The following is a 23,837-nucleotide window of genomic DNA, read 5'->3' as shown; positions in this document are numbered from 1 at the left end:
GAAAACTGAAGTCGCCCCAGTCAGTGATTGGGACAGCCATTTCAGAGTTTTGACTCGAATCACTTGTTTAAATGAAAACTGAATCTTTGTTATTTTGTGGCCTTGTTTTGAGAGTGGGTTTTTTTTCTTCCTAATGATGTGAAACTCTTCAAATGTAGTTGAAGAACTGTTGTTTCTACTCTGTTGTGTGAACACTCAGCCCAGTTAACTGCCCATCAGTTCATTGTCTTTCGGTTTTATTTAACGGTCTGACAGTTAACCAGTGATCTTTTCGTTTTGCTGATGAAAACCTCCCTCTGTAAGTGTGTCTCCGACCCATTTGTGTAACTGCTCTGCCCTCACAGCCCTGCTGGCCTCCGGCCGCTGTGAATGAGGCCCGCGGGCCCCGCGCTCCTGCCAGGCGGGCGCGGGCAGGCGGGCGCGGGCAGGGCCCGCACCTCTCCCCGTTCCTTCCTCCAGCCGGCAGTTCGCGCCGCTCCGGGCCGGGGCCGGGGGCCGGATCGGGACCGGGATGGGGGCGGGGGGGGGGGGGGGGTGGGCGGCAGGGCGGGGCCGCTACCGCTGGGCATGGCGGGAGGGGAAGCCTGTGGCGCGGCGGCGGGTGGGACGCGCCTGCGCGCAGCGAGGAGGACGCGGACGGGGCGGGCCCTGTCCCGCCGGCCAATGAGAGGGCGCGGCGGCGGGCGGGGGGGCGGGGCCCGGCGCTGGGCCGTTTGGATTCGAACGCGGGTCGCGAGGCCGAGGGGCGGTGGCGGCGGTGGCGCAGGCGCAGTGCGGGCAGGGGCGGCGCGGCGCTGCCCCCTAGCGCCGGGGCGCGGGATGCCGGGCGAGGAGGAGGAGGAGGCCGAGGCGGGGGCCGGGGGGGGGGCCCGCTCCGCCGCCCCCTCCCCGCCGGGCGAGGACGGGGACACCCGGCAGCGCTACGAGGAGCTCTGCAGCAGCCTCAACATGGACGAGCGCGCTCGTTCCGAGGCCTGGCTCAGCTACCAGAGCATGAAGCGCAACTACACGCTGGAGGTGAGGGGCGGGGGTGGGGGCTGGGGGGTGTGGTGGCCGCGCTGAGGCGGTTGGGCAGCGCGGCGGGACGGAGAGGGTTAAGCGGCGGGGAGGGAAGGGGACGGCCCTGGGGGCATGGCGGTCGCTCCTCCCGGCGCTGAGGCGCGGCCCAGCCGGGGCACGTTCCCCGCTCCCGGCCTGGCCTGGCCTGGCCCGGCCCGGCCCGCTCGAGGGTCCCGCCGCGGCCCTCAGGCCCGGCCCGGCCCCTCATCGCGCAGAGAGAGCATTGGAAATGAAAAAATAATAATAATCCCCAGTCATAGCGGTGAACAGGAGTTAAAAATAAAAGCGGTCGTATCGCTGGAGCCTTCTTACTTTAGGCTGGCAAACGTAATACAGTGAACGCTTATCAGTAGCTGTTCAGTTGACCAGGGAGATAATTATTTCAGCCCTATTAGAATAAATAACGAAGCCTCGCGGATGGTTCAAGGCGTGCAGGTTTTGTAACACCGTCCTTTAAAAGGGTGGCATGAAGTGCCGCGCCGGCTTTCGTCGGGAGATGCCTTTTAACCCGGCGGCTTTTCGAAAATAAAGGTGGCGCTTAGGAGAAAAGCGCGTCAGCCCGGGCTGCGCGGGGCCGGGGGTCTCTCACTCCCGCCGCCCTCAGCAGCGGGCTGGGAACCTCGGACAGAAAACTCGTGTTGTACCGGCGGCGTGTGCTCCTCTGGCCCCGTGATGCCACATCGCCCACGAAACCCGCGGCATCGAATGCAGCGTTCTGTGCACCTCTTACTTTTTACTGTCTTTTTCCCGATTAAACGTTATTTTTTAATCGAAGAAGGAGAATAAGATTTTGAAGGTTTTCGTTGGAATTAATTTCTGTCTTTAGGTACCAGGTTGAGTAATTGTTCTGCTGTATAATACAGAGAAAAATGGAAACTAGATTTTTATGTTCTCACTGTCTGTCCAGGACAGATGAATGTTCTGATAGCAAGGAACTGTACTTTTTACATACATATATTTTTTTTTAACATCACGGCAGTACAAGATGTTATTATAGGAGAACAACACCGCTAAAGATATACTGCTAAACTTTAGGTCAAGTGTGAAATTTATAAAGATAACTAGTAACTATGTAATTTGACACAGTTCAGTGTTAAGTATCTGCTTGGCACCTGTTTTTTTTTTTTTTTTTTCTAGTTAAAAAAACACAAAGTAGCTCAACAGAACTTTGAAACAAGGAATCAACTTTGTCACTGGTTGAACTTCATTCAGTTGGGTCACAGTTCTGTCCTTCCTGATGCTGTGTGCACATGTATGTTTTAATTTTCAGTGAACTCTTTTAGATGCCTGATGTTTTAATTCACAGGGAAATGATCTGCACTGGCTAGCGTGTGCCTTGTATGTGGCTTGCAGAAAAGCAGTTCCAACTGTGAGCAGAGGGACAGCTGAGGGAAATTATGTGTCTTTAACCAGAATTTTGCGCTGTTCAGAGCAAAGGTAACTTTTTGCTAATTTTTAAACACTTACAAAATCTCCAAAACTGCTTATCAGCTTGTGAAATTTAGAAATTGAGAACAAAGGCTAAATATCTTGCTTTTTTCCTGCTTTTATGTCACTGGAATCTTTCTGTTGCAGCTCATTACCACAGAAGTAGGACAGCACCATTTGGTCATTACTGTGTTGTTGAAACACAGATTTTCAAAATCAGAGATTGATTTCCTTCTCTCAAAGGAGAAGGAAACCAGTCTCTAAAGAATGGTCTGGTTTTGAAGGGTGTGCAGAGTGTGAACTTCTCATGTGAGAATCCATTTTTAATTGGTTGTGAAAATATTCACACAATTTATCTTCCTTTTCTTTGTAAGAAGACTTCGCTTTTCACATATTATTGTTTTATGAAACTTAAGTTTTGTCAGAATTGGATATTCAAATTTGCATCAAATGTTTGTCTGTAAAGCAATTAAGAGAAACTTCCTGAAGCAATTGACTTTATATAATATAAACAATCTATTTTATAACAATTTAGTAGATTGGGGGAAGGCGGGGAAAGAATCTTCTTATGCACCTTTTCTCCCCATCTTTACTGCTGAAGGATTGCTATTGGTTTAAACAATACAAGTGTTCTTTTAATTTTTTTTTTTTTTTTCAAATCAGAAATTCAGGGAATTTAATGTAGATAAACTGTTTCTGTGATCTGGGCTATCAAAGACCAATAACACTGAAAAAATAGGTGTAGATAAAGGAGTGAAAAATAAACGAAAGCCAAATTTATCAAGTGAAATTTAGGGGTTTTCCCATACTTTGTATAATCTTCTTAGCGTTGTAGAACTCCGAGGTTTTTTTAAGTTAATATATTATTCAGAAAACTTAGGGTAATACAGATTTTAGAGTAATATGACTGTTGGAGCTGATTGTGACTTTGTGAGGAAAAGCCAGAATTGTAATTTACAGTTAACATGGTCATCAACTGAGGATATAAAAATGTTTTGCAAGCTATCTGAGCTTGTTTATGGGTGAAGGATTGGCTCTGAGTACGTTGTCATGTTTGTAACCGCCATTGTATCAGTAATTTGGGAAGGAGAAATTAAACTTGTTGAAAACCTGTTGTGCATTTCTGGGGAAAAAAAAAAAAAAGACAAACAAAAAAAACCCAACAAACAAACAAACCCTTTTACACCTAACTCATTTGGTTATTTTCAGCTTGATCGAGTTTTTTAACAAGATGAAAAAGTGGGAGGACATGGCAAATCTACCCTCCCAATTCAGAGAACGAACTGAGAGATTAGAGAGAAACTTTACAGTTTCTGCAGTAATTTTTAAGAAGTATGAGCCTATTTTTCAGGACATTTTCAGATATCCTCAAGAAGATCAACCTCGTCAACAAAGAGGAAGAAAACAGAGGTACATTTCTGTGATTTTAGACTGATTTTAGAGCATTACTGTTACAAAAATATAACAAAGTTGCTCAGTTGTTTTACTTGTATTTTTGACTGTATTTTCATAGTAGCTCTTCACAATATCAGAGTTGGTGTCTCTGTCCTTGTCACAGCAATTTTTCAGTCTTTTTGCAGTTTGTCAGAACTGACAGGGTGCAGGAAATCCCAAAGCTGCTAAGTATGTATGATTTGGAGGGAGTGGGAGAAAGGGGAGAGATGATAATCAGCGTGTAGACAAGAGAAATATTAGAATTTCTAAGATGGAAAAGGCTGGAATAATCGGATCTTTGTACAATCTGCATAGCCTCGATAGCTCACAGAACGACTCGGCCTGTTTCACTGCCTAGTAATTCCTGTCGTTTTCTTCATTGATACCTTCTGGATACTTTCATTTATGGTAGAAGCTTTGTTTCTTTGTTACCGTTTGCATTAAAAGTGCTGTGAAAACTAAGTGCTAGCCCTGTTTTCTGGTTATTTGTATCTTAACAAGATCTCATCTGTTTGTGCCAGCACAGCATGGCTTGTCATTTCTCCTGGCAGTTAGTAGAGGTTCGTTTATTCCCATTCAGTATTTCGTCTTCACTACAGTGAAGTGCCATTGTTTGGTTGCTTTTATGTTGTTTTTTTTGTTTGTTTTCTTTTTTGTTTGTTTGTTTTTAATTGTCTTTTACTTTTTCTAATATTTATAGATTATTTCTTAGTTGAGTTTATTGGCTTTTTTCCCCCTTGATGTTCTTGTGAGCATCACCTAGTGGTATTTGTAACCAAATGCAAAATACTTTACATTAGTACTTAGATGACACACTTGTGAACACACAGTTCTGAAAGTCTTGCCTGTACTGAGTACATTAATATCAACACACTGTGTAATGTGTTCCTCCAAGAACATGCATACATGCTTAGAATTCTTATGAATAGGGAATCTCAGCTCTGGCTCTCAAACTATTTCAGTTGACTGTATGTACCATTTGTGATATTGTTGTATGGAAAAGCAGATACAAGATTTTCTGTAGGTTTTAAATTCAGATATGTACCTGTTCTTTGCAACTAATATCACAATTTTGGCTTAAAAGAAGACATTTAGGCCAGCTATATTTAACAGTAAATTTCTAGTGATTTTCTGCTCAAGCCTTGGCACATTTCTAATGCCATCTGCTGTGTTGGTCTGCTCTAGTGACATTTGAATTATCGCATGCAGACTGAGAGCGGGGTTCCACTTGTGTCTGCACCAAACCGTTGTGCAGCTTGCTTTATTACCTTTAGTCAGGTTTTTGTGGGAAGAGTTTAAGATTTTGGCCACACTGTAGTAAAACTTAATTTTCTTTTAGAACCATTGAATGCTTTCTGACGTTCAATCACTCTTCATTCATTGAGCTGATTGTGTGTTGTCTTGCTGTATTTTTCCCCAACAGACGGCAACCCTGTACTGTGACTGAAGTTTTCCAGTTTTGCTGGGTGCTGTTTGTTCATGCAAAAGGTAAGAGACTTAAAAGGGATTAAATACGGCAAACCTGGTTTTGTTAGTTGTTATCTTAGATCAATCCTTAAACACTGAAACAGATGTAGGCATTTCTGGATTTAGGCCCCGAAAAAAGTCCCTCAGAACAGCCTGAAGGAATGTATCCGGTCATCATTTCCCCAGCTGTATGTTTTACCACACTTTTAAGGTGAGCTCTATGTCCAAACAGCTTGCCTTTTGTGTGGAATAGTTTTACAAAGTTTCTAGTATTCTGGAGACTTAAGCTGTAATTGCAGGGGGAAAAAGTAGCTTAGAGTTTTAGTGAGTTCATATTTAGATGATGTTGTAATTAGCATAAGGTGCATGCTTACTAGGAACAAATAATATTTAAATTACTCCTAAGTTTCCATTAACACTGAAAATATTGAATTAATTTTTTTTTTCTACAACCTAGTGAAATTTTATCACAAAATTTTTGGTGTGAATACTTTGACACTAGTATCACGGATAGCATTCTAATTCTTTTGATAGCCTTTTTGCCCCCTACCTTTTTAAAAAAAGAGTACGCAGCAACAGTATCAAATAACCGTATTACTAAATAGGTCTGCCTGGACCTGTCTTTCAAGGGTGATTTTCTTTTGCATTTTGGACAGTAGCAGTATACGTATAAACAGCTGACTGTCTTGAAGACTCAGATTCCTTTGGAACACATAAGGAGAGATCCTCTGTTAATATGCCTCTGTAGAAATAATGCAATAACCAGACAATATATTGCAATGTGTATATAACCTTTATCGTCAGAGCAGTTTTAAAGCTAATAAGAATAGTAGAGAACTTCAGCAGTTTCTCTGGTTAATGACTGATGGGATAAAAAGCCACAGGAGGGAATATGATTAAATCCTTATTTTAGGCTGGAGTTGTTCACTGGTATCACATATAGTCTAAAGCCTTTCCTCATCAAACCTGCAGATGAAAGAGTTTCTGCATACCTAGGGCTTTATTCAAGTACTGCTTGGATGAGTGTTCACTGGGAATTCTGTATAAGTAAGATATTGTTTTGAGGAAAATAAAGACAAGATGTATATTCCTTACTGAAAGAACATCTTTGTAGATTCAGGTTCATTGATAATTTCCAGAGACTTGTTATATTTTTTCACAAGATAACTTCTAGTAGAAGAAAACTAAAAGCTTAATCTCTACAAGGAAATAGTTAAAAGGAATTTGGATTTGGTTTGGGAGTGTGTGTTGGGGTGACTTTTGTAAACCATTGTTAAGTTTCCTGCACTGTGCTATGTTTTCCTTAATTGGCTGCTTTTGAGGATAGGACAGAGTAGGCTGTCACAATATTGAATTATCTGGCACTAATTTTGTTCAAAACAGATTAGCCTTTCTTTCTACACTGCACCACATTGCAGAGGGTTGCCAGCAGCTCCTTTTAGGAAAAGTTGCTGGTTGTGTTACTGTACCCTCACCGTCACATCTTTGTACGAAGATCAGGAGGGGTGTGCTATAGCACGAGTGCTGCACTGAACACTCTATCTGATGTAGAAGATGCCTTTTTCCACCAGGCTGCAGAGTCCACTTCACTGAGGAAGAGAAATCTTTCCTAAACTAATATGTTGCTTGCAACCCTGAAACGATTTTCATCTTTTTTTTTTTTTTTTTTTTTTTTAGTCCAGATTATCACTCTCAAGTAGTATGAAATACCTATTCGTATTCCACCAAGTCCAGAGGAGAGTTAGTACTGTCCTTGATTTCCAGTCACTTCTTTAGCACAGTTAGGCAGCTGAGAGTAAGTAGGTCAGTCTGAAAAATCATTTCTTTTTCTTTTCTCCTCTATAAAATCTGCACTTCTATGGGTGGATTGGTCAGTTGACAAAGTGCAAAAGGATTCTGAATCTTCCTATTGCTATGTTACTGGTTAATGTGTTTGAGTAACTACACCATCAAGTAACTACATAATAAATTAAGTACAATTATCAAGCAGTTTCAGACACACAAATTACTTTGTAAAGAATACTGTCTTGATAACATAGCCAATTAAATTTTACAAGAAAAAGGGAAATTTAGAGTAGGTAAATAAATTTACCACTAGTCACTTTAATTTTACAGTTTTTAAGTGTGGCAGCACAAAAATGGAAACTAAATGTTGACTATTTAAGGCATTTACTAGCCCTGGTAGGTTTTGCTCACTGCTTTGAGGGTTGGCAGTAATCCTTATCGTGGCAACCGCACATCAGTGGCAAGTTCAGGCTTGCCTCTGGTGTTTCTGCCAGCCTGAAGATCATTGCGCTCAGTTTCACAAATGCAGAAAGTACAGGTCTTGCTTGTACCTTTGCTATACACCACAAAGTAAGATAGCAACTTTGTTTAGCAATACTGCAATTCTTGCATATACTATTTGTCAGAATTTATCTGTAAACTCTTGATCTTGACTTTTTTTTTTTTCTTTCTTTAAAATGGAATTGAAAAAAATACATCTCTGCTGCACTGAGATAACTTTTATTATTTGGTACTAGGTTGTGGAAGAAAGCAGTAAGCTATTCTTTGAAATGTCATTGACAAATAATTTATATGAAACTTGGTATTGTAAAATTAGATTTATTTTTGACTGTGCTGACAGTAACAGTTGCTATGTTAGACTTTGTGGTTATGAAATTGAACCTATGTTACAAGAATTACTTCTTTAAGATTTTTACTGCTTAAAATTTTACTACTGTATTTAGGACTTTCGTTGCTTTGCTGTGAACCTTTAATGATTCAGAAATAACTGATGAATGTGTATAGTTAATTCAAATTTCATGTAGGCTTCATTATTTTAAGTAGTTCCAATTATCTGCATTGAAATTATTTTCTTTTAACAAACATGGAATCAGAAAATGAAATATAAATTTGAACAAATGGGTATGTTACAGGTAGAAAAGTAACAGCATAATTTAGAAATATTCTTTAATCATACACACATTTCAGTGTGTTCTAAGTGAATTCTATGATAGATTTTCTATAACTATATGATAGAGTTCTTCAAGGTTTTAAATCTTTTCTTCATACTTGGCTCAGCTGTGTGGTTTGGATCTTACCTGAAAGGAGAAAAAAAAAAAAAGTAGAAAACTTATTACTATTGAAAGAGTGATAGAAAGTCAAGCTGTGTATATCAATTCATGGAATTGTGATTTATGTTATTAATTAATGGTATGGTTTATTTTACATGACTGTTTTTAGCTATGGCCATTCCCCTAAAGAAATATCATAAACCTAAGTAGGTTCAGTAAAGAGGCATGAATCCGAGTATAATCTTTGTGAAAGGTGATAAAAGAGTGAGGAGGTAGCAAGGATTCTTTTCTACAGGAAGGTGATAAATAAGAAATACTTTAGGAGCTATAGGAAATAAAGCTACCTTGTAAACCAGATCAAAGAAACGCATTTGAACTCTTTTGTAAAATGCAAGAGAAATTAAGTTTTATTTATTGCTGTTTATATTGAGCGTGCTCACAACACAATTTTTGCAAAGAAAACAGATTGGTAAAGAAAAATAATCTCCTGACTTTGAGTTGAATCGGATGTAGGTTCATTCTGGAGAATGGGGGGAATTGAAGGAGGAGGCAGCGCTTGCTCTTTCTAGGACATCTGAACGCATGGGTCTAGCCCAGCAAAAGTTCAAGTTCTTTGCAACGCTTTACAGCAATGCAAAATTGGGGAAAAGGGAAGTCTCTGTTGGAACACGTTCTTCCCCCTTACATTCCTTTAGAACAAGATTCTGCTTCAGGCAGGTAGAGTAAGAATCTCCAAGGATGTTACTCTGCCAGACACTGGGGCTTGTGTTGCCAGAGTTCTGGTAACATATTTTTCTTCCTTGAGGGCACTTTGCATTACACTGTTCATGCTGCTTCAAGTTATGCACTGATTAATCAGATTGCAGACTCCCTCATTCACAGTAATATCATGTTTGTCAACATTTGGTAAGGTTTGTTTTCAGCACAGCACAGTATATCTGAGTTCCTACACAATTGCTGCTGTTCCTGACAACATATTTTACTATTATATTTGCTATATTTTATTAAGTGTGTGTCTGTTTTGCTACCTGCATTTCTGTCCAGGTATTTATAGTCACCAAAGTCTATGTTTCCAAGGCTCCATTGTTGATTGTAATGAAAATGTCAACAGTTTCTTGGTTGAAAGAATTTTAATTAGTTTTAATTAATGTCTTCTGTCTTTCTAATATTGAAGGTAATTTCCCTATGATCAGTGATGACTTGGTCAATTCCTACCACCTCTTGTTATGTGCTTTGGATCTAGTGTATGGAAATGCTCTCCAGTGCCCTAACCGTAAAGAACTTCTGAATCCTAATTTTAAAGGTATGTTGAAAAGAAACTATCAATCTTTATCCAAAGTCTGAAAGAACTTCTGAGGCTACTGAAATTAGTAAGGATCGGTGTGACAGAGAATAAATTGAATAATATGGGTTTGAATTCATACATTCTGTATCTAGCTGCAGAGTTAGATTTCTATTAATGTAGTATGTAATAACAGACTACTGAATTTTGTCAATAGTATAGTAAGTCAATTATTTAATTTACTATGGAAATACCATTGAAGGAAGTTCCAAAGTAACAATTTCTGTTAATGACATTTTAATGTCAGTGAAGGCGTGCATAATGATGCGGTTGTTAAGGGACACACTCAGACTGGAGAGTTCCTGGGAGGCAGCTGTTTGGAAAGCTCCCGTGCTCAAAGATGAGAGCGGCAACTTGATTGTTTCCTTCTCTTTTCTGGATTGCTGCTGTTCTCTTTCTGAAGAGAATGGAAACGTAGGTTGACTTGATCACCACAAATGCAAATGAATGGTGAGAAGTTGCCACTGAATTTCTGATTTAATTCTTTTGAGACTTATGCTTCCTTTTCAGTGCTGTAGGGTATTTGCATTTACTTTGTAGTGGTTCGACTGTGACCTGGAACCATTATCTCAAATTTATTTGAATAAATATAATAGTTCAAGAGTGTTTGATTCATTTTCTGTTAGAACTGATATCTTTTAATTTTTATCACTCAATATGTAATTTTTTAAAATCTCTGACTCAAAATTGTCTTTTGATAACATCAAATTGAGTGGGCACTATAATTAATAAATCTTTCAAGGGAATTCATTAGTTGACTATTTTCATTTCACACTGTCTAGACTACACAGCATAGAATTTAAGTTTAATTAGAAAACAGGATATAGATTTGCAGGATTAAATACTGTAGTATTCTTAATTGTAGGTCTACCTGAAGACTTCCATAGTAAGGATTATAAAGTATCATCTGATCCTCCCTGCATCATTGAAAAACTGTGTTCATTACATTATGGATTAGTTTTAGAAGCAAAAGGCATAAAGGAACATTTTTGGAAGCCATATATTCGGAAACTGTTTGACAAAAAGGTTGGTCAATAAATTTGTCATGTAAAAAAATTTCTCCTTACTCATTATCTTCAGAACCTTTTAAGAACTGAAGAGTCCATCATTTGTTCTTAACTGTCTTACAGCTTTTAAAGGGAAAAGACGAAAATCTGACGGGATTTCTAGATCCTGGGAACTTCGGAGATAGCTTGTGAGTCACTGGCTTCGTGGTTTGGTTTGCAGTAGTATCTGTAATACGACTGCACTTGCCTGATTATCTGTGTCTTAGCACTAGTACTAGCTAGGTGACTTGCATAGGTATTAGTGTTTATACATTACATTGTGTTTCAGTTCCTTTTCTTTGAGGTGGTATGGTCTGAGGCGTATTTGAAAGAGGAATGAGTCTTCAGAATGATGTCACTTGATGTCTGGTTTTGTTCTTACGTTTCTATGCTTCCTCCAATTTTTTTTTTGTATATAACTCAGTGTTAGTATGAAAAAGATGTGGGAGCACATTGAGTGGGCAGTGGGAGGGAAAAATGGGGTTTGGTGGTATTTTTTTCTTTATAAACCTAGAGATGCTCATGAGTAGGACTTACTTTCTTTCAAATGGTGTGCAAATGATAAGCCGAGTTTATGATGATGTGATTCTGCGTAAGTTTTGAAGAGTTTTCAGCCAAATGCGAGCTACTAGTGTTGGATTATGTTCCTTTTGCAGCTATGCTAGATGGCAAGCCATCAGATATAATGGAAAAACAACGTCATGTTTAAGATACTGTAGATTTTAAAGGAGCTCCAGTGCTTAAGTCAGCTAAAAGAAGTTGTAAAGTAGACTTCCAGCAGGCCAGAACGGTGTTCATTCAGTACGCAGGTGAACAAAGCACTGTGTAAATGGAGGGGGGTTTATATCTGTCTCTTCCTTTCTGCTGTAGCAAAGCCATCAACAAGGCCTACGAGGAGTATGTTTTGTCAGTAGGAAATCTTGATGAGCGAATATTTCTTGGGGAGGATGCGGATGAAGAAATTGGAACTCTCACAAGGTGCTTAAATACACCTTCAGGGATGGAAACAGCTGAAAGGGTGCAGGTGAAGCATAACTTGCAGCAGCACTTTGACAGGGTGAGTATGACATGGAACGTGTTGCCGTTTTTACACGGAGAAGAAGTTGTGAGTTGGTCTGTGATGAGGAGAAGGAGCTACTGAAAATTACCATCTATTGTTCAAGGTGATCTGGGAGTGTACACAGCATAACTGTGTTAGATTTTGTAAGTGATTAGATATATTGTTTACTTCGGGGGTTTGGGGACAGAATTTTTCCATACATTTGGGTTTTCTTTGGTTAAATGCAATGTAGAGAATATTTAGGTAATTACCCAAAGAGGTATCTTTAGGTAAATGTAGGTGCAGATTTTCAAGCGTGACAGAGCGGGCAGTTCTCCATGGTTGGTTGGCAGGTGCTGAATTGTCCTGCAACTGCCGGGGCCCCCTGGTCCTTCCCAGCCAACTTTCCCTTCCCTCACATCTCTGTCCCATATGCCTTTTTTCGCTTAACATACGCAAAGCTGCTCAGCACTTTGCACGTTGTTTGTTTTAACAGATGTGCTTTGGGTGTTAATATTACATCTGGTTACAATTGTAGTTAAATCACTAGGGAATGGTTTTCACCTTGCTTGCTTAAAAGCATGATACGTAGATATGTGTGTTATAGATACATAGGTATGAGTAATAAAATAGCGTAGAATGTGGTATTTGAGAGGATAAAGAACACTACATGTTTCAGAACAATGAAGAGAAGACCTAGAAAATGATCAGGGCCTTTGTGTGCCTAGAAAAGCTTTTGAAAAGCAGGCACTGGCTTTGAATGCAGACATGTACAGCTGTGATGACAGAATATCAAAATATTCCTGAGGATGGAGAAGAGATCTTAAAGGAGGAAGGATACCACAGGCAAATGAAGAAGGGTATAAGCTGTATTAGCACAGTTAGATTACAGAGAGCAAAAGGGTAAAACAGTCTCGATCACCGCCACAGCTGTGGGATCTTTTTCCAGAGTGAGAGTTGGTTAATGGCTTTCAACATTCTGGAGACAAGGGACCGAAATAACCCAATTCAGCAAATCAGTGCAATCAGTTATTTATTTGCTTCTGATCTATTGAAAGAAATAATCAGCCACTAAGTTTTGCTGGCGTAACTCTGGCAGGTGTCTGGAGTGATGAGACAGTGCGGCCTGTGAGGCAGCAGCTTGCAGCCGCAATGCCGGAGCTGCGGCAGGCCCCGGGCAGCCCACGTAGGGCTGGGGGAAGCAGCCTTCCTGCTAGGGCCTGGGGACAGAAATAAAACACACCTAGGAGTGTGTGGGGAGAATGGGACAAGTATTGGGAGCTCGACCTCGTGAAGAGACTGCAAAATGTAATGTATTCATTAAAGTAAGGGAAACATTTCTTGGTTAAGTGATAGTGTGGTTAGATAATCAGAGGATGCATTGGTTTTGCTCTGCACTAATTGAAGGAATATCCTTGATGTTAAATTATTTTGATGTGATGGCTTGATCTGATGCAAATGAATTAGAAAGCTAAGTGTTAGATCCAGGAAGACTTTTCTCGTTAAGAGGTAAACCCGCTGCGCGCCCTGGCTCGGCACACTTCCCGTCTGAGCTACAGCTGCCTTTGGTACACAAGGGATGGGGCGCTGCTGGGGGGCTGGGGTTTTTTTTTTAGATTGGCCTAGTGGTTTCACACTTCACTTGCAGTGCCTGTGTCTCAGTGTGAGATCACATTTTCACTAAGTTTGTACAGTGCTGTTTGATGCAAACATCCGAGTGACACAGGTAAATCTTTAATTGCTGGCTATTACCTGAGACAGGAACTAGTTTGGGCGGTTTGATTCCCAGCCATTTTTTTCTGGGCCTATATCGTAACACAGGGTAAGAATCCTACAGATGGACACTTCTAGTTTTTGACCTGTATCTGAGTTTTATAGCAGTGTACAGCTATATGCTTCTTTTCTGTCTTTTTAGTCCAAATCACTTAGGATTACAACCCCGCTTACTGGCCGCAAGTATATTAAAGAGAGCAACCCATATGTGACGCCTGTTTCCATAGCAACGTACAGTTTGAGCCGCCTTCACACGATGCTGGCAGGGCTGAAGAATGCCCCCAGTGAAAATCTGGAGCAAATACTCAGGTAAGCTTGACGTTTAGCTAACCAAATCAATATGGTTTTAAAAGTTTTAATAACAAACAGTAATGCTGAACAGTGTAATTTCAAATGTGAGTCAGTCTTAAAATGTTCTGGAGTAAACTAGGACCCAGAGACACGTTTCATCTTCAAAAGACTTTGTTCTCTTTATTTAGACACATTTGTCCTTAAGAGATTGATGGCTGTAAGAACATGCAACATTTAAAACCCAACAGTTCCGAGTTTCTGTAACAGCAAACTGCTAATACAAAATTGTCAAGACTTTTCTTCCTCCTACTTAGCAAATCTCACTTCCTAGCAAGTTGCTCCACTCTGAAGGAGATGCAAAATAAATTTCATTCTCCATGTAGGTAAACTATTGCTTCAGGTACAATATACTTTGAAACAATTTTTAGATATCACACAGAAAATACAGTTTAACTATTCACCCCTGATCATGAGAAGATGTGCATATTTACTACAATGTATACAATAGTAATAAAATGCCGTGGACATTTTACAGCGCACATACAGGTAGGCAGCTAGGGGTGTGTTTGTATTGCTATGCAATGTATTTACAGTTTCATGCTTTCATCATATTATAAAAATGGTTGTAGATTTTTTTTTTTTTTAATTAGTAGGAACAGTATGTTGAAAACGTTGGTTTTATTTTCAGGGCATGTTCCAGAGATCCTTCTCAATCTATTGCAAACAGAGTGAAAGAGATGTATGAAGCATACTGCCAGAGCGTGCAGTCTGAAGGAGAATTCAGTAATTTTTCCAAAGGTGGGAAATATTTTACTTATCCTAGTAAGAATGAAAATGCCTGGAAACACATTGATCTCCTGTAATTGTTTTACTTACAAGTTATGCTTCAGCACAAGTGTCTTTTCTATTGCTTCTGTCTTTCCTTGTATTCTTAAGACATGGCAAATTTCAACCCTGCATAGGATTTTATCATCAGCCTTAGCTCATATCACTGGAATCTGTTGATACTTTCAGTTGTACAGAAGTGAAATGAAAAGGACTGTTAAGCGTACCAGTTTTTCTCCCAGATAGTAAAATAATAGTGATAACATGGATTTCTGTGATAATAATGAAAAATATAATTGTAGTCTTTAAAAACCCTACAGCAGTTTTGGCTTACATACAAGGATGGATTAGCACAGATATTAAAATCCTGCCAGTATAACCAAAAAGTACTATTTGTCAAGTGTGTGAAGACAGATAGAAAATAAGGAAGATGCTCTTGACCTTCTTGTTTCATAATAGGGCCTTACCTTGTTCCTGACAGCATAGTTGTTTCAGGGTTTTCAGTTGCGCAGTGCGAGCTGGATCCCTATAGGTACACTTTTCAATGTATTTTCTGAACTTGAAATATGTAGAGTGTATGACAGCAATGTTAGGGGTTGTTCCTCTATACAGGGTTTTCCTCAGGGTTCAGTAGTAAGTGACTCTGCTCTGCATTCGCAGGTCAGTGCGGCATAGGAGAGGGATGCCTAGGTTAATTTTAACTGGGTTAGTCCTGAAAGTGTTGTAGCTACAGCAGCACAGAAATCCAATCCACACAAGCTCCTCAACTGTTGTAGCTCTATAGCTTAAGAAAAAGAACATAATTATCGCATTTCACAATATTGTTCCTACTTAAAATTCCTGCAGATGTTGCTAGTAAGCATTTTCGTCGTGCTGAGGTGCTGTACTACAAGGTCTTGGAATCAGTCATTGAGCAGGAGAGGAGGAGACTGGGAGACACTGACTTATCTGTAAGGAAAACTAAACCCATTGTACTTCATTTTTAAATTTGTACCTACAAAAAAGCAAACTAGTTGTAAAGCAGAACAGACGGGTCTCTCAAATAAGGGTCCATCTCTGAAAAGTGCCCTGCAAGTACACCTGCCTGGAAGAAGTGTACAAGAACTCGTTTGTGTTTGTAAACACAAAGATAGTTGAAGTTTTTAATGAGTAAAGATGGCTCATTTTGGATACGTTTTGCCTCTTCCAAAATAACATCTCCTAAAAAAGCTTGATAATCCTGTTTTGGATGAGGCAGAATAGAAAGCATTTTCTTGTTCTAGAGTTACACCGTAAATTCAGCTTTACAATTTGCAACTCTCTTGCAGGCAATACTGGAGCAAGATGTGTTTCACAGATCTCTGCTGGCATGTTGCCTTGAGATCGTTACCTTTACGTATAAGCCACCTGGAAACTTTCCATTCATCACTGAAATATTCGAAATTCCAGTTTATCATTTTTATAAGGTAAAGTCTTTGAGAGCTAGAAATGCTTATCAAGTCATGAGAACTCTATGGAGTCATATTAAGCCATCTCCTTACTGAGATGTTAACTTACACATCAACTCTTCACTCTCAGCTCTGCCCATTTTTGTATTGAAAAAAAAAAATTATCCCCAGTATCGATCTAGTAACTGATGGATTATCATTTACCACGAGCTATTCTGCAACAGTGCTTGGCATGTTTGTTTGTTTAGAAAGATACAAATAACTGTCTTCTGGTAAAACTGCAAGATGACATATGATTGAGTCATAGTAATGCAGCCTTTAACAGTCTCTTCTTCCTTGAAAATTGGGAATTAGATCTTTCTGTAAGAAGAAATATATGAAACGAGCACATTATGTTGATCGGAATTATACACCTTACAGGTAATTGAGGTTTTCATTAGAGCAGAGGACGGCCTTTGTCGGGAAGTAGTAAAACACCTCAATCATATTGAAGAACAGATCTTGGAAAGCATGGCGTGGAAACAGGAATCCATTCTGTGGGACAGAATCAGGGATAATGAAAACAAAGTTCCTAGTTGTGAAGAGGTGAGTGCTGCTTGGGAGGTTTTGCATAGTTATCCTAATCGTAGAGGGGACGCTGCAGCCTGCTGGGGGGAGGCCTCCAGCCTTCAGTTTGGGCAGCCCCAGCAGGCCGGGCTCCCGCAGCGCAGCCCGGCGATGAACAGAACAGACAAGCAGGGAAGGTTTGCACCAGTCACTCGCACTTGAAAAGATTACTGGCCCTGAAGAAACATTGTAAAAAGTAGAGACTTCTAAGTGTAGTCACAGAAGGACTATTACAGTACTGCCTCTTCGAGAGTAGTACAATCACTGCAACGTTTTGGTAGGCTTAGGGTAAGTGTTTTGATATTCTTGGTTTTATTTCTTTCCATACAGTTTTGCTGTTCAAGATTTGTAGTGCAGAAGCTTTAACGTATTTGTCACGTAGTCAATCTGTGATACAGACACTCTAATAAATAAATAATTTTAGGTAATGCCGCCTCAGTACTTTGAGAGATCTGCTGGGAACAGTGTTGTTGGTTCGCCACTGACACCAAGACGAATAAACGAGGTTCGTGCAGAAAGTGGAGGACTAGGAAAAGGTGAGACTTGGTGTGTAACATGCTTATGCTGCTCAGACTGTGGCTTTAATTCTTCAATCTAGGTGGTGCATAGCACAGATGCTGCTTTACAGTTACTGTGCAGTTACTTGCAAGCACGTGGGTAAATGGTGTTTCTATTGCAACTCACCCAGTTAAGTCCCATGGCCAGGACCGCCGCGTTCACTATCAGTGTGAACAAAACCCTGCAGTGAGAGGGTGCTTCCAGGAGGCTATGCCTATGAACAATGTAGATGTATGTATACATATACACATGTTAAATAATATTTATACACGCATAAAACTTATGTTCTAATCAGTAGCACGTGAACAGTTTGCTTTACTGTTATACCAGAATTGAATCTCCACTGTATATTCAGGTACGTGAAGTCTCAAGCTTTTGCGCTGGAAAAACAAAACATAATACGTTAGTTTAGAAAAATATTAAATGCAGAAATATTTGATGTTAAATCATCTCTAAAAGCAACCTGGAAGCACAACTGTAGACATCAGGAATTTAAAAAAAAAAAAAAAACAACATTTCTGGAACGTATTTTGATTATTAGACTTCCATCAGGTATTTTTATAATCAGGGATTATATAATGGGACGTAAATATGTATGGGGGTTTTTTTTAATCCACAGGCCTCTCCTCCTCTCCCACAACCCTGTACGACAGATACAGTTCTCCCACAGCCAACCCTACGCGGAGAAGACTGTTTGCTGACAGCGATGCCCCCCCTGACAGCGGGGCGCCGGTGCGCGTGTCCCAGCCGCCCGTGGTGAACGCGGTGCCCGTGCCCAGCCTGAACCCCGAGGCCATGTCCGTAACGCCGGTGCCCGGGCAGACACTGGTTACCGTGGCAACCGCCACCGTCACCGCCAACAACGGGCAGACTGTGACCATCCCCGTCCAAGGTGAGAGGAGAGCGACGGGCGAGCGACCCGGGCTTGGTCCCAGCAGAGCATCAGTACACAGCACGGGGGACGGGGCGGGAGCAGTATGCCAGTGGAGCCAAAAGTGTGCTTCGGGACTCACACGGGGAGAGATTGTTTCAGTAGCTGAGCAGAACTTAGAACACGTGCAGCACAAGATGTTCTAACTGCCACCATCTATTTTATAAATCTTAGCTATTTCAGTAAGCCTTCCTTCCCGAACTGGCATGGGGTGAAAGTTATATTAGTATGAAAAACTTAGTTCAACTTCATGATTTTCTTGTCTCCTTCGGACTTTTCATCATAAGTATTTTGATGAAACAATTCTACATATAATATACTAAACATATAGTTAAAAGCAACTAATAAAAGAATTACTGAATTCTTTAAAAAAGAAAGACAATCAAAACCAAACCACTAACAACCACAGACCCACACTCCCGCCTCCCAACTTGCTCTTATTTCAGACTCTTTGTTACATTACAGGTATTGCCAATGAAAACGGAGGAATAACTTTCTTCCCAGTCCAAGTCAACGTAGGCACCCAGGCTCAAGCGGTCTCCGGGCCCATTCCTCCTCTCAGTGCCCAGGCCCTGGCCGCCCCCCTGAACCCCCCGCTGAGCGGGGCAGCGCTCCAGCTCCCCGGCCCCTTACCGGTCCCGCAGATCTCGCCGGGAGAGCAGCGCCCAGCCCCGCAGCTGCCCCCTGCCCCCGCCCCCCGGCCACGCAAGATGGGCTCGCTCGCACTCTTCTTTAGAAAGGTACTTTTCCATCTAATTTGTGCTTTGCTTAGTTTGTCTTTGATAAGTCTTCGCTGCTTATTACTAGAAATAGGAGAATATTCCATTTCAAAGTTAATCTGTACCTGGTGTCCCTTCAGAGCCAGACCTGCCGAGTAGTTTTTTTATGCAGGTAACTTGTCACTAGCAGAGGAGTGGACTGTCTCCACAGCTGTCACATCACAAGCTGTCAAGTAGATGAGGTACTTCACCAGCTGGTACGCCAAGGGGTCCATTTTCTTTATGACTCTTTAAAAGAAAGAAATTCACCTTAGAGACCTTCTGGTTTACTCACTACCGTGTGCTTGTAGGTTATACGGTGCCCTGCCTGTGCTCAGGCCAGCCTGGAATTTCAGCTTCAAACAAATGTTTTCTTAGCATTGATCCCAGCCCTGAGAGTGTCTGTGTCCTGTAGGCAAACAACTTAAATTTTATTATTCTTCTTTTGGCTTATCTTTTGCACAAGTTCTGCCGGGTGTGCAAGTCAGAACTAGGCTCCAGCTGGGTGAGAAAGCGGTGTTGCTGGGGCCCTAAGCACAGTCTCCATTTCAACAGGTCTATCATTTAGCTAGCGTTCGGCTGAGAGATCTCTGTGTCAAACTCGATATCTCTGATGAGCTCCGGAAAAAGATCTGGACGTGTTTTGAGTATTCCTTGGTGCACTGCCCTGAAATCATGATGGACAGACATCTGGATCAGCTGCTGATGTGCGCGATCTACGTAATGGCAAAGGTAAGGTGTGAATGAAGAAAAAGTGTCTTTAGGGCTTAATATTCCACACACAGTTCCTCAAAAAAACCCCAAACCCCAAGCCGATCAAGCAGCCCACCCAACCACCCCCAAACAAACGAGCTACCCACAGAGAAACTATGAACCTTTTCTGTTCGTCTCCTCTTAGGTTACTAAGGAGGATAGATCATTTCAGAACATTATGCGCTGCTATCGCACACAACCCCAAGCCAAGAGTCACGTAAGTACAGCTGCTATTAATTAAACGAGGTGGTAGCCTCTGCCTTAGTTCTACTTTGGAAGGGACTGCTTTTTAAAGGAACATTTAGTAGTAAGTGAATGCAGTCTGCGAGCCATCAGAAGGCAGCAGTCGCATCCAAAATCCTGCGCTCCTGAAAGCTTTTTATGCAAAACTGTACGTCAGCTAGGAAATATCTTAAGCTAAGACCTAAGGAGGCAGTGCCTGGTGGATATGCTGCTCGTAGGAGGGTGAATTTTCCCCTTTAATAAGCAATTTGATACAATGAATTTTCTAAAAAGGTGATCTACCATGCAGGCTGTTGTTTCCTGACGCCGTAGCTGCACATCTAATCACCCTTCCTTTGTTCCCCTCTTTTTCCCTGCAGGTGTATCGGAGCGTCCTGATCAAAGGCGGGAGACGACGCTGCCGCTCCGGCAGCAGTGACAGCAGCAGCCAGCAGAACTCGCCTACGGACAGGAGTAAAGAGAGGAACAAAGAAAGAAGTGAGTGATTGCAGATATTTGGTTTGAATTCCATTTCCAAAACTGTGCACATAGTGGGTGCTGGCTTTTGTGTTGCCCCACCCCAAAGAGTTCCTTCTGTGGCAAGCTGGCACACAATTGAGAATATATCGATAGCACTGACGAGTTGTTGTAATCCGAGCATCACATTACACCCACTTGGACAGTTCTGAATCTCACCACCACACCCACTTACCTTACGAGTTGACTGTGCTGCCAGGCCTGGACCCTCCGGGTTCCGTTTGTGCCGCCCGGGGCGCAGGGAAGGGCCAGCAGGTGCTGGTCCCTGCTCCGGGGCGGCTGCAGGGAGGGAGCACACCCGACACCCACAGCAGCGCTTCGGGCGTCTCTGACATCTGTGAAGATCCTTCCCTTGATTTCTGAACTGACACGTTTTCCTTGAACTAACGTTTATAATTAAGCATCCTGTATATTCCTAGCACCCGTTTTCACGGTATATAATAGATGACAGTGGCAGGAGGGGAGGACAAAATTCCTATGTATTTTGCAGCTTCCCACATTCAACCACCAGGAAGTGTTACCCAGCCACATAGTTCTACCTGAAAAAGGGCACTGTTCCTTACTTTTAATAGTGCCAGCTGGCACAAAGGAAGAGCTGCTGTTAGAAGTGTAGCACAAATGCCTAAAAAACAGCGCTTTAGCTCTGCGTATTTTCATCTAGTATCATCTAGTAACAGCTCAGAAATCCAGTGTGTTTCTGTACGTGCACGCGGCAGGCGGTTGGCCGCCGCTCTCAGGTGCGGGAGGGTGGTGAGGGAGCAGCCCCCGTGGCAGGGCCAGGCACCAGAGCGGCCGCTCTCTCCCGCAGCGAGCCGGGACTCCAGCCCGGTCATGCGCTCCAGCAGCACCCTGCCCGGCCCGCAGCCCAGCAGCGCTCCCCCCACGCCAACCCGCCTGACCGGCGCCAGCAGCGACACCGAGGAGGAGGAGCGAGGGGACCTGATACAGTTCTACAACAACATCTATATCGAGCAGATCAAGGAGTTTGCCCTGAAGTATACTTCAAACGCCGTAAGTGAAGTTCTGTGCTTTTCATTAGCAAATAGATCTTTTTTTTTTACTGTACCTGCAGTGAAGTACTCTTGGCTAACTTCACTGTAAGCAAATTCAAGGGATTACATTTTTATGACAATAGTTTCCCCTCAAGGACACACTCTGCTGTTAAAACGCCGAGTGCTTTCAATGCCCATTTGCTGTTTCCCCCTGTATGAAATACACAGCCCTGAGCGACGGCACCTGCCAGCCTGACAGGGTTAGAAAAGTAAATGAAAACATCAACTCATCTGGCCTAATAACGTGATAAAACTTGCATCTCTTCTAAATGTGTACGGTGAGACACAGTGGAAAAAAACCTAAACTGTGTAAGGTGACTAACTCAGAAAAGCCTTTCTGTCATAACACCCAAGACCAGATACCAACTGTCGGGTGATTTTCATTCTCTCCTGAGCAGGCCGATTCTCCCCCGCTCTCGCCCTACCCCTTCGTAAGGATTGGCTCTCCTCGCCGAATACAGCTCTCCCAGAATCACCCGGTGTACATCTCGCCACACAAAAATGAGTCTACTCTCTCTCCTCGAGAGAAAATATTCTATTATTTCAGCAGCAGCCCATCTAAGGTGAGACTAAAGCGTTTTAGTTTGCTTTTATAAATCCCTATTTCTACCTTTTTAATAGTGAAATTAGAGAAGATTGTGCAGCGTTTCTTTCTGACATGTTGCCTAACACGTACTTTCTCCCCCTAACACTCTGCAAACTGTCCCTTCAGGTACCTCAGAAGCTGTAAAGCAATTAGGTGTCCTCGCTACTGGTCTGCTTTTCAAAGTTACTCTTCATAGGGATCCCTGTGAGCAACTGGGGAGGCGTGGCAACGCTACCCCTTGCTTTCGGGTCCTGGGTGGGTTACTGGGTGTGGAATCCGGTTGGAGAGAACACGAAGTACAATCCCACCCTCGCACCTACCCCGGGGGAAAAAGTCCTCCGCCTGGTTCAAGGTGAACCGACCTACCTGGTCAGTGTGGAGTGGGCTGACTCCTGGTGTCTCTGGTCCCCAAGAAGGATGCAGAACTCTTCCCTGGGGGGCGGCTGCCGTGCAGGCAGGCGGGGCTGCACCCGCGGTGTGAGGGCGGCTCTGGTGTGCCCTAGTGCTGCCAAGGGCCGGGCAGCCAGCAGGGAGGTCAGTCTGGCACACTCCGTGCTGCACAGCTCTCCAGAGAGGAAGCCTGCATAATCCCACTGTAAGGCAGTTAACAAAGATTCACTCTATATTTTGGGAGTCACAATAATGACAGATAATTCTACTTTTTTCCCTCCTCTCCCCTCCAGAGGCTAAAGGAGATCAACAGCATGGTTCGAACTGGAGAAACGCCAACAAAGAAGAGAGGCATTCTCCTAGAAGATGGCACTGAAGCACCAGCGAAGCGCATCTGCCAGGAGAATCACACGGCTCTGTTAAGACGACTACAAGACGTAGCAAATGACAGAGGGTCCCACTGAGCCCCCCCGCACAGGGCTCGGGGAGGCGGCCGTGGAGCGCAGCCCTGCTGCCTCCTGCCGCGCAGTTGCTGCAGCCCCCCCAGCCCGGCAGCCCCGCCCTAACCCCTCCCACCCTGCCTTGGCTGTCACAATAACCACCGCCACAGAAATAATGACTTACACGTAACAAAGTCCAGTTCTGCTTGGAAAGGCAAGAGGGGAATAATCTTTGTAAGCCCTGACGGAAGCCGGCTGGCTGGATTCCTGCCCCGTTCGGGGGGTTCCACGTGCCCCCCAAACCCCTCACCTTGTTTCGCTGCACGAAGGCAGGTAACGCGGCGGCGCCTTGGTTCGAGCGGTGCAATTCTTCACAGGGAACTCACGTTCCAAAGGTGGCACTTTCGGTGGGGCTGGGAAGCGTCATTTTTAAGGCAGATTAGTTTTGCTGTATATTTGCAATGGCACTTTCTACATGTGAATATTTTTTTTCAAAGGCTGACTCCAGCCAACTTTCTGTATTGAAGCAATTTGACTTTTGTATTTATTTACAAATTGACATCCCATAGCTCCCCTCTTCAGCACATGGCACTAAGAATTCCTTTCCACTTGATGCATGCCAGAAGCTTTCTTTTCCAAGGAACTTTATATGCTTGTAATGTTTCTTCAGATTGCTTTTCTTGAGAGTCAGGAACTGGCCACCTCACCTCCTCAGCAGGAGGACGGGCCCATCCATCTCTTAAAATGTAGATTTAGCTTTTTTTGTTTGTTTATAAAGCACAGGGATTAGGGGGCATTTTTGTGTTTTTTTTTTTTT

The 23,837-nt window shown here is 42.6% G+C and overlaps 1 protein-coding gene and 1 long non-coding RNA gene across 4 annotated transcripts; one reads left to right on the top strand and one right to left on the bottom strand.

Annotated features, from left to right (window-relative positions):
* The first annotated feature begins 811 nt into the window (after positions 1–811).
* RBL2 (RB transcriptional corepressor like 2) lies at positions 812–23,780 on the top strand. Of its 3 annotated transcripts, none has more exons than XM_042797389.1 (23): positions 812–1,017; positions 2,366–2,496; positions 3,697–3,897; positions 5,345–5,409; positions 9,619–9,747; positions 10,652–10,812; positions 10,917–10,981; positions 11,703–11,889; positions 13,787–13,953; positions 14,624–14,733; positions 15,607–15,710; positions 16,068–16,205; positions 16,608–16,772; positions 17,218–17,329; positions 17,971–18,243; positions 18,748–19,022; positions 19,596–19,772; positions 19,939–20,010; positions 20,396–20,513; positions 21,361–21,563; positions 22,003–22,167; positions 22,874–23,072; positions 23,118–23,780. In XM_042797389.1, exons 1-22 carry the CDS (start codon positions 820–822, stop codon positions 23,042–23,044), a joined length of 3,387 nt encoding a protein of 1,128 aa, XP_042653323.1. In that variant the 5' UTR covers positions 812–819; the 3' UTR covers positions 23,045–23,072; positions 23,118–23,780. The 3 variants fall into 3 exon arrangements, with proteins under 3 accessions (XP_042653323.1, XP_042653322.1, XP_042653321.1); XM_042797388.1 differs by having other exon boundaries at positions 22,874–23,075; positions 23,121–23,780; XM_042797387.1 differs by having other exon boundaries at positions 22,874–23,780.
* Positions 17,336–20,408, bottom strand: LOC116962980. Its single transcript, XR_004407902.2, has 3 exons — positions 20,319–20,408; positions 19,127–19,289; positions 17,336–17,731 (listed from the first exon to the last, which is right to left on the bottom strand). It is a non-coding gene; the product is annotated as an uncharacterized LOC116962980 (long non-coding RNA).
* Positions 23,781–23,837: the final 57 nt, after the last annotated feature.

This window comes from Tyto alba, unplaced genomic scaffold (genome assembly GCF_018691265.1).
Source record: "Tyto alba isolate M040663 unplaced genomic scaffold, T.alba_DEE_v4.0 Super-Scaffold_26, whole genome shotgun sequence".
Lineage (NCBI taxonomy): Eukaryota > Metazoa > Chordata > Aves > Strigiformes > Tytonidae > Tyto > Tyto alba.
This window is presented reverse-complemented; position numbering and strand designations above follow the sequence as displayed.